At 30.7% G+C, this 10,974-nt stretch overlaps 1 protein-coding gene across 1 annotated transcript in view; it reads left to right on the top strand.

Annotated features, from left to right (window-relative positions):
• The window catches only part of LOC141298998 (ephrin type-A receptor 5), a 64,766-nt gene extending 54,087 nt beyond the window's left edge, over positions 1 to 10,679 (top strand). Inside the window, exons 11-13 of the mRNA XM_073829281.1 lie at positions 1,326 to 1,519; positions 7,308 to 7,463; positions 9,769 to 10,679. Of these exons, the coding sequence (XP_073685382.1) occupies positions 1,326 to 1,519; positions 7,308 to 7,463; positions 9,769 to 9,874 (456 nt within the window). The 3' untranslated portion in view covers positions 9,875 to 10,679. The remainder of the gene's footprint in view (positions 1 to 1,325; positions 1,520 to 7,307; positions 7,464 to 9,768) is intronic.
• The last annotated feature ends 295 nt before the right edge of the window (positions 10,680 to 10,974 follow it).

Genomic DNA, 10,974 nt, shown 5'->3' with positions numbered 1-10,974 from the left:
ATAAATCTGATTCCAAACATTTAAATGTTTATATTATAGGCCTATACTACAGTACAGTAATAAGCATTACATAAATACAATAATATAGTAATATATATAATAATTATTATTTGCGAAATAATAGAGAATAAATAATTATGATTCCAAACATTTAAATATTTATATCATAGGCCTATAATATTTTTTCAGTACTGTTACACCACAATTAAATAATATAGTAATTTATATCAATATATATATATATATATATATATATATATATATATATATATATATATATATATATAATGTGCTAAATGAAATTGAATGAATAAATAAATGAATAAATAAATAACTCTGACTCCAAACATTAAAATGTGTATTATATAGGCCTATATACAGTGAGGTCAATAAGTATTTGATCACCCAATGATTTTGCAAGTTCTCTTACTTAGAAATCAGGGAGGGTCTACAATTGTCTACAATTGTAGACAATTGTAGACAACAATTGTCAGCATAGGTGCATTTCCACTGTGAGAGACAGAATCTAAAAATAAAAATCCAGAAATCACATTGTATGATTTTTTTAACAATTTATTTGTGAATTACTGTGTCAAATAAGTATTTGATCACTTGCTTATCAGCCAGATTTCTGACCCTCAAAGACCTGTTATTTTGCTTTTAAATAGTCCAGCTACACTCTGCTCATGATTCTAAATCAGTAGCACCTGTTTGAGGTCGTTAGCTGTCATAAAGACACCTGTGCACCCCACAATCAGCCAAAGTCTAAGTAGCAACATGGGCAAAACCCCGCCATGATTTCTAAGTAAGAGAACTTGCAAAATCACACGGTGATCAAATACTTATTGACCTCACTGTATATCATATATTTAATTATGTTTTGTTCAGTACTGTTACAGCATTATTAATATTAGTATTAGTACTAATATTAATACTAATAATGTTGTAACAGTACTGCAATAAGCATTACATAAATACTATATATTATTCTAATGTTTGTATTTATGTAATGCTTATGTAATTAGCCAAGAGCCAAGTCTCCTGTACACTTCATATGAGTAGCACTACTATCTATCTATATATCTATATCCATATCTATATGTGTAGGTGTAGTTTCTGCAAATGTAAAGCAGCTAAATAAGTCTGTTTTGAGGTGCCAGTTCATTTCAGCTATTAGACGGGGAGGTCAGCGTGTAACTTCACCACCACCTGCTCTCAGCAACAATTCATGAAGCAGAACAACCCGTGTTTGGACACTGAAGGCACATCATATATTTATCGCGGAACATGATGTAAAGTGCCTGCAATCTCTTGTGTTGTCTCAGGTGATAAAGGCAGTGGAGGAGAACTACAGGCTGCCGGGTCCCATGGACTGTCCGACCGCCCTCTATCATCTCATGATGGACTGCTGGCAGAAAGACAGGAACAGCCGGCCCAAATTCGAGGAGATCGTCAGCTTACTGGACAAACTCATCCGCAACCCCAGCAGCCTGAAGGGTCTAGTTAACCCATCGAACAGGTAGACAGCCAGCCGTTATTGGTTCATTCCTGTTTCTTTGTTCTGGATTGTTCCCATCAGAGTGTATGCTAATTATGCTGTTATTTACGGCGCGTGATTAATGTCGACCGATGATGTCACGTCTGTGAAGCATTGATAACCGAGGGTTAACCACCCTGGTACACGCTTGTCACAGGAAATCAAGCTTTAATGACACTTGTGACAAATACGCGCTCGCAATTCATGATTTAATGCCGCGTTAAACAGAAGTGACAGTGTGCAAATGACTTCCAATTACTGTGATTATACGTATCGAATACATTTGCGCTCTGTATTCTTACATGTTGGAATCATCCATTATCTGTAATTGTGTTATGCAATTATGTCCAGGTTTAATATGAAATTGATTTGGAGTCTGGGAATGTTTCGAGAGCTGCGTTATTGCACCCTAATTTTCTTTATTTGCCTTGGATGATAATATTAGCAAGTGTGGCCAAGAGATCACCGATTGTATTAATATTTATAGGCATAATACAACTTAATTTCACATGCATACGAAAGCAGAATTATAATCCTCTGCATACAGATACTTCATAGAGATATTTGTTCTGAATACTCAATGCCCCAGTTTCATAGACAGAGCTTAGTCTAAGACTTTTAAGTAATTTTTATAAACGTGCTTTAAAAAACATTGCTGCTGTGCATCTTGAGACAAAACAAAGGCACTGATGTATTGATGTATTTTAAGATCAGTCAGTATAAGTTTCTTTCAGTTAAAACAGCTTAGACTTACATTTTAGTGGACTAGGCTTAAGCCTTGTCTATGAAACCGAGGGATTGTCAAATCATACAGTGAGCTTGAAAAGTCTGAGACCCCATTTTTATTGCAAATCCCATTAAATTGTTGAAATTAGTTTAGTTTAATCATAAAACTTTGTTTATTTCAAGAATTTTGTACAGGAAAAAAAAATATTTTGTATAATAACACAGTTATTAGAGTATAATACCACAGTGATTATCAGTGTTGGGGTTAATGTATTACAAGTAACACAAGTTACGTAATAATATTACTTTTTCCAAGTAACTAGTAAAGTATTGTATTACTTTTTAACAGACAAGAAAATATCTGTTACTTTTTCAAATAAGTAACGCCAGTTACTTTTCCCCACATTTACTGATTACAAGCTCTCCTGTCCCCGATTTTAAGAGAAATCGTGAGTAAGATGTTACTTTTGTTCCAGAATAAATTTGAACATTAATTCATCTCACTCACAAAAAAAACAGATACAGTATTTCTCAAAATTTCTCAAAAAAACCTGTGAAATTCAATGCAAACCTGTGATAATTAAACGTTAAATAATACAAATATCCTTTATGTATTTAATCCCATTTTATTAACCAATGTCTTTGCTGCCGACCTTCGATGATCCAATTCATCCATACTAATAAACAAAATTTACTCAAGATAATCTAACATTTGTTTTCCTTTTTTTTTTATTGCTGAAGAGTTGACATTTTTTCTTCTGCGGTCTACTGTACAGATGTGAATTTACTTTTCTCTAAGCCTGAGGCTTTTGGTGTGAAAAGTCTTTTACATTTGCAAAAAAATTGAACTTTTTATATTCAAAACAAACAAACAGATTTTTAAAAAATGCACAAAAAGTAATGTAATGCATTACTTTCCATAAAAAGTAACTAAGTACTGTAATTAGTTACTTTTTTAGAGAGTAACTCAATATTGTAATGCATTATTTAAAAAGTAACTTTCCCCAACACTGGTTATTATAGTATTATGGCATTCACTAAATTCCAGGGGTTTCATTACCACGACGTAAAATGGGCGTTTCTGGGCTTTCTAAAAAAATTATTAAGAGAGGTCACCGATCATGCGCAGTAAATCAGTTTTTTTGCGTGGGCATTTCAAAACCTAGAATCAGCACTGATGGATAATGAAGGACAACACAGTCATACAGGTTATTTTTATGTTTTAAAATCTTACATTTAAACGATTTTCGAAAACAAATAAACAGCCATTATAGAAATGTAAAACGTGTAGTGTCTATTTACGAAAATTAATCATGGTTTACAACGGTATCGTGGACAGGTATTTCAAGACAATGCATATGAATATAAATATGAAGGGCACGAAACCCCTGCGATCGTGGACAGGTATTTCAAGACACTGTATATGAATATAAATATGAAGGGCACGAAACCCCTGCGATCGTGGACAGGTATTTCAAGACACTGTATATGAATATAAATATGAGGGCACGAAACCCCTGCGACCGTGGACAGGTATTTCATGACACTGTATATGAATATAAATATGAAGTGCATGAAACCCCTGCGATCTTGGACAGGTATTTCATGATACTGTATATGAATATGAAGTGCACGAAACCCCTGCGTTCGTGGACAGGTATTTCATGATACTGTATATGAATATGAAGTGCACGAAACCCCTGCGTTCGTGGACAGGTATTTCATGATACTGTATATGAATATAAATATGAAGTGCACGAAACCCCTGCGATCGTGGAGGTATCTGAAGCAAATGGCTTTTCCCAAACTGTGCATGATCGGTGACCTATGCAAATTCTCAAATAGGCCATGCCTGCCTGGTGATGCAGTATCGATTACGCTGTACTGAAACCCCTGGAAAAAAGTGCATCCCATAGTATTATAGCACAGTTGTTATCATATTACAAATTTTCATGAAAAAACTTATATGTATGATAAACATTAAAAGCCTGTTAGATGGTCTATTTTTTCATATCTGTATATATTTTTATTATCTTGTAGTAGAAATATTTGTAGAAAAGTAGAAATATTTTGAGAATAAAGTCAAAATTATGAGAATAAAGTCAATTTTTTTTCGAGAATAATGTTGAAATGTTTCAAGAATAAAGTCAAAATATTATGAGAATAAAGTCAAAATATTACAGGAATAAAGTCGAAATTATGAGAATAAAGTCGAATTGTTTCCAGAATAAAGTCAAATTATTATGAGAATAAAGTCAAAATATTACGAGAATAAAGTCAAAATATAACGAGAATAAAGTCGAAATATTACGAGAATAAAGTAAAAATATTACGAGAATAAAGTCAAAATATAACGAGAATAAAGTCAAAATATTACGAGAATAAAGTCAAAATAAAGCGAGAATAAAGTCAAAATAATACGAGAATAAAGTCAAAATATAACGAGAACAAAGTCAAAATATTACGAGAATAAAGTCAAAATATAACGAGAATAAAGTCAAAATATTACGAGAATAAAGTCAAAATATTACGAGAATAAAGTCGAAATATTAAGAAAATAAAGTCGAAATATTACGAGAATAAAGTCGAAATATTACGAGAATAAAGTCGAAATATTACGAGAATAAAGTCAAAATATTACTAGAATAAAGTCAAAATATAACGAGAATAAAGTCGAAATATTACGAGAATAAAGTCAAAATATTACGAGAATAAAGTCAAAATATTACGAGAATAAAGTCGAAATATTACGAGAATAAAGTCAAAATATTACGAGAACAAAAGTCGAAATATTACGAGATAAAGTCAAAATATTACGAGAATAAAGTCGAAATATTACGAGAATAAAGTCAAAATATTACTAGAATAAAGTCAAAATATAACGAGAATAAAGTCGAAATATTACGAGAATAAAGTCAAAATATTACGAGAATAAAGTCAAAATATTACGAGAATAAAGTCAAAATATTACGAGAATAAAGTCGAAATATTACGAGAATAAAGTCAAAATATTACGAGAATAAAGTCAAAATATTACGAGAATAAAATCAAAATATTACGAGAATAAAGTCAAAATATTACGAGAATAAAGTCAAAATATTACGAGAATAAAATCAAAATATTACGAGAATAAAGTCGAAATATTACGAGAATAAAGTCGAAATATTACGAGAATAAAGTCAAAATATTACGAGAATAAAGTCAAAATATAACGAGAATAAAGTCAAAATATTACGAGAATAAAGTCAAAATAAAGCGAGAATAAAGTCAAAATATTACGAGAATAAAGTCAAAATATAACGAGAATAAAGTCAAAATATTACGAGAATAAAGTCAAAATATAACGAGAATAAAGTCAAAATATTACGAGAATAAAGTCAAAATATAACGAGAATAAAGTCGAAATATTACGAGAATAAAGTCGAAATATTACGAGAATAAAGTCGAAATATTACGAGAATAAAGTCAAAATATTACGAGAATAAAGTCAAAATATTACGAGAATAAAGTCGAAATATTACGAGAATAAAGTCAAAATATTACTAGAATAAAGTCAAAATATAACGAGAATAAAGTCGAAATATTACGAGAATAAAGTCAAAATATTACGAGAATAAAGTCAAAATATTACGAGAATAAAGTCGAAATATTACGAGAATAAAGTCGAAATACTACGAGAATAAAGTCAAAATATTACGAGAATAAAGTCGAAATATTACGAGATAAAGTCAAAATATTACGAGAATAAAGTCAAAATATAACGAGAATAAAGTCGAAATATTACTAGAATAAAGTCAAAATATAACGAGAATAAAGTCGAAATATTACGAGAATAAAGTCAAAATATTACGAGAATAAAGTCAAAATATTACGAGAATAAAGTCGAAATATTACGAGAATAAAGTCAAATTATTACGAGAATAAAGTCGAAATATTACGAGAATAAAATCAAAATATTACGAGAATAAAGTCAAAATATAACGAGAATAAAGTCAAAATATTACGAGAATAAAGTCAAAATATTACGAGAATAAAGTCAAAATATTACGAGAATAAAGTCAAAATATTACGAGAATAAAATCAAAATATTACGAGAATAAAGTCGAAATATTACGAGAATAAAGTCAAAATATTACGAGAATAAAGTCAAAATATTACGAGAATAAAGTCGAAATATTACGAGAATAAAGTCGAAATATTACGAGAATAAAGTCGAAATATTACGAGAATAAAGTCAAATTATTACGAGAATAAAGTCGAAATATTACGAGAATAAAATCAAAATATTACGAGAATAAAGTCAAAATATAACGAGAATAAAGTCAAAATATTACGAGAATAAAATCAAAATATTACGAGAATAAAGTCGAAATATTACGAGAATAAAGTCAAAATATTACAAGAATAAAGTCAAAATATAACGAGAATAAAGTCGAAATATTACGTGAATAAAGTCAAAATATTACAATAAAGTCAAAATATTACAAGAATAAAGTCTAAATATAACAAGAATAAAGTTGAAATATTACGAGAATAAAGTCGAAATTATGAGAATAAAGTCACATTGTTTCCAGAATAAAGTCAAATTAATATGAGAATAAAGTCAAAATATTACGAGAATAAAGTCGAAATTATGAGAATAAAGTCACATTGTTTCCAGAATAAAGTCAAAATATTATGAGAATAAAGTCAAATTGTTTCCAGAATAAAGTCAAAATATTACGGGAATAAAGTCAAAATATTAAGAGAATAAAGACGAAATATTAAGAGAATAAGGTCGAAATATTACGAGAATAAAGTTGAAATTATGAGTCAACACTGGTTATTATAGTAATATAGCACAGTTGTTATCAAATTACAAATTTTCATGAAAAAATACTTGCATTATAAATGTACGATAAACATTAAAAGCCTGTTAGATGGTGTTTTTTTTTTTTTGAGTCAGCTCATATCTGTAAATTTTTTATTATCTTGCCTTCACCTAGAACTGTAATGTCAGGTTTCTGCCTCCATTTGTTCACTACTGTACCTGTCTCTCTCGCAGAGTGTCCAATTTATTAGTGGAGCATGGGAGCCCTGAGGGCTGTGTATTCAGATCGGTGGAGGAATGGTTAGAGGCCATAAAAATGGGTCGATACACTGAGCTTTTCATGGAAAGTGGATACACTTCTCTGGAAGTCGTCACTCAAATGACCCTGGAGTAAGTCATCTGTTGTGGAGGTCATTGCGCCTCTTTGCCTTTCACATGCTTGAAAAATTTGTGCTTTTAGAGTGTATTTGGAGACTTTTTAGATCATGGAGAATTAGGATGCACTTTCTAACTGTTAATTGCTACAGTTTATGATGCTAAAGTGATGCAGAATAATGAACTGTAATTTAGGCTAATTGTTTCCACAATTGAAATGTAACTTTATGTTCTTTCAGAATAGGCTGCACTAGTAAAGACATAATTAAGAGTTTAACACTAATTTAAGTTTTTTAGAACTCATAGACTTTTCCGTACAACATAAATGAATGCAGACAGGGGAAGGGTGATTTTCATAAAACGTTTTGTGTTGAAAAGACAAACACTTATCAGGATTATGTCAAATATCACTCTACTTAAAATCTGACATGTCAAAATGTGCCATATGGTTTGCATTCATTTTGCAGCTTCTTTTTTCATAATGCAAAATTATGATGGTGTTTTAGTGCCAGGTAAAAAAATAAATAAATAATAATAATAAGATTACTAGATTAAAGTCCTAATATTTCAATAAAGTCAGAATTACGAGAATAAAGTTGAAATACTACAAGATTTTTTTTTTTTTTATATTTCGAGAATAAAGTCGAAATTACAAAAATAAAGTCGAAATATTACAAGAATAAAGTCAAAATTATGAGATTAAAGTCAAAATGTTTCGAGAATAATGTCGAAATGTTTTAAGAATAAAGTCAAAATATTACGAAAATAAAGTCAAAATATTACGAGAATAAAGTCAAAGTGTTTCGAGAATAATGTCGAAAGGTTTTCGAGATTAAAGTCGTAGTATTTTGAGAATAAAGTCAAAATTACGAGAATGAAGTCGAAATTACGAGAATGAAGTCGAATTATTACGAGAATAAAGTTTAAATATTACGAGAATAAAGTTGAAATGTTTCGACAATAAAGTCGAAATTACGAGAATAAAGTTGAAATATTTTTGAGAATAAAGTCGAAATTACAAGAATAAAGTCAAAATGTTCCGAAAATAATGTCAAAAGGTTTAGAGATTATAGTCATAATATTTGGAGAATAAAGTCAAAATAACTCGAGAATAAAGTCAAAATGTTACGAGAATAAAGTCGAAATTACGAGAATTAAGTCGGAATATTATGAGAATAAAGTTGAAATATTTTGAGAATAAAGTTAAAATACTTTGAGAATAAACTCAAAATATTTCAAAAATAAAGTCAAAATTACGAGAATTAAGTCGAAATATTACGAGAATAAAGTCAAAATTATGAGAATAAAATAGAAATTATGAGAATATAAAGTCGAAATATTTTAAGAATAAAGTTTAAATATTACGATAATAAAGTCGAAATACTATGAGAATAAACTCAAAATATTTCAAGAATAAGTAGAAATTCAGGGAATTAAGTTGACATATTACCAAAAATAAAGTCGAAAAATTTTGAGAATAAAGTCGAAATTACGAGAATAAAGTCAAAATGTTCCAAGAATAATGTCAAAAGATTTCGAGATTAAAGTCGCAATATTTCGAGAATGAAGTCAATATATTTTAAGAATAAAGTCAAAATTACGAAAATTAAGTAAAAATATTATGAGAATAAAGCTAAAATACTTAGAGAATAAAGTCGAAATTACGAGAATAAAGTTGAAATTACGAGAATAAAGTTGAAATATTTTGAGAATAACATCGAAATTACGAGAATAAAGTCAAAATGTTCAGAGAATAACGTGGAAAGGTTTCGAGATTAAAGTCATAATATTTCGAGAATGAATCTATCTATCAGTTTTAGTTTAGTTTAGTTTTAGTTATATGTTTGACATATAAAAAAAAATAATTAATAAGCCTCAGGCTGAAGGACAAACCTCTTTACCTTTTACAATTTCTCTCAACACAAGTACAGGAGACTTGTCAGTGAATAAAAGGGAAAAATGGCATGGCATACTTAAGAGGAACTTATATATTTTCTTGTAAAGTAATTTTGTAACATAGTTACTTGAAAAAAGTAATCTGATTACATACTTGTCTTACGTTCCCCCAACACTGGTTAATAGTGAGAATTGGTTCTTAAACTAAAGTGTGACCTTTTTTTTTATTTTTGTGTAATGCCAAAAGAGGCTTTTATAGACAGAAACAGAATTTAAACATTTTAGATTCATTATTAGCCGTTCAAATTTAACAAGTCACACGAGTTTGGTCCAGTTAAAGTGAATAAATCTGGATTTTAAACTGACTTTGCTCATTTAATCATTATCAGTGAACCCTAAAATTTGATTTGTCATTCTTTTGCAGAGATCTTAGGAGGGTTGGAGTCACTTTGGCCGGCCATCAGAAAAAGATCCTCAACAGCATTCAGGAGATGCGAGTCCAGATGATGAACGCCACTATGCCCATCTGAGAGCGGCCTCAGAGGAGCCTCCAGCAGTAGCCTAGCACTTTCTACAGACACTTATTTATTGAACGGAACTATTTAATGAAAAAAAAAACAAAAAAAAACGCTGGATAGATGGACAAAAGGCAAACGGTTACTGTTTCGTTTGTGCAAAGCCTCCGAACTAACGTGACAGGAGGAGCTTGACTGAAACGTTGAGTGGTTGTTTGGAAAAGTGTGGCACATCTCCAGGTAGGACTACTGACTTGGGATCAAGTGTCTCTGGGCTGAATGTATAGCATTTTTCCATGACCTCATTCAACAATATTATTACCTCCGGAATTCAACGAGAGACTGCGGTCGCTTTCAGCTCGGATGTTTTGTTTTTTCCCACGACAAGTTCACCTGGGGCAAATTCAGACAGTAAGACTGAAGTCATATCACGGGCTGAGGAAACGTATGGCAGTGTTAAACAAAGCAATAGTAGATTTCGCGCTTGATGTTGATTTTACTTCCTTCTTACTTGTTGCTTCCTTGTTTCAATAAGAGGACAGAGCGATGGACAGGATCGTTTTCCTTTTGCACAATATCTGTGTCGTGACGGGTGGAGGAATTGTATTTGTTTTTGAAAATGTGACACGTTTCAAAACCACAAGTTTATTTTAGTTCCACTGATGTTTTGGTGTTTTATGTGTAAATAGTGTACAGTGGCGTAGTTGAAGTGGAGCTCAAATGCATCCATCCATGTTCATGTGAGGCTGATATACTTTAGTGCACAGGTGGGCTAACATACTATGTATATTCAGTCCGGTCAATAAATGTTTATATTGCCTCTCAGTGCTTCATTAGATAGAAAACGAACAATTGTTTTACTGTTGATGTGTGATCGCTACTGTATTCTGCTACCTATACTTTTGCCTTGCTCAGTTTTCACAGCTAGGAGGATATTGAAGTCAACATGAAATCAAAACAAACCCTATTTACGTTCTTAAAGATTTGGGGTTTTACTGTACACAAATTATAATTGTTTTCTGTATAATCTACAACTTGCTCCATATGAAACAGCATCCTTTTTTGGCAGATGTTACCTGCATTCTTAAAAATAAAGGTGCTTCACGATGCCATAG

The sequence above is a fragment of the Garra rufa genome, chromosome 23 (assembly GCF_049309525.1).
Source record: "Garra rufa chromosome 23, GarRuf1.0, whole genome shotgun sequence".
Lineage (NCBI taxonomy): Eukaryota > Metazoa > Chordata > Actinopteri > Cypriniformes > Cyprinidae > Garra > Garra rufa.
Note: the sequence above shows the minus strand (reverse complement) of the source record. Positions and strands in the feature narration are given on the sequence as shown.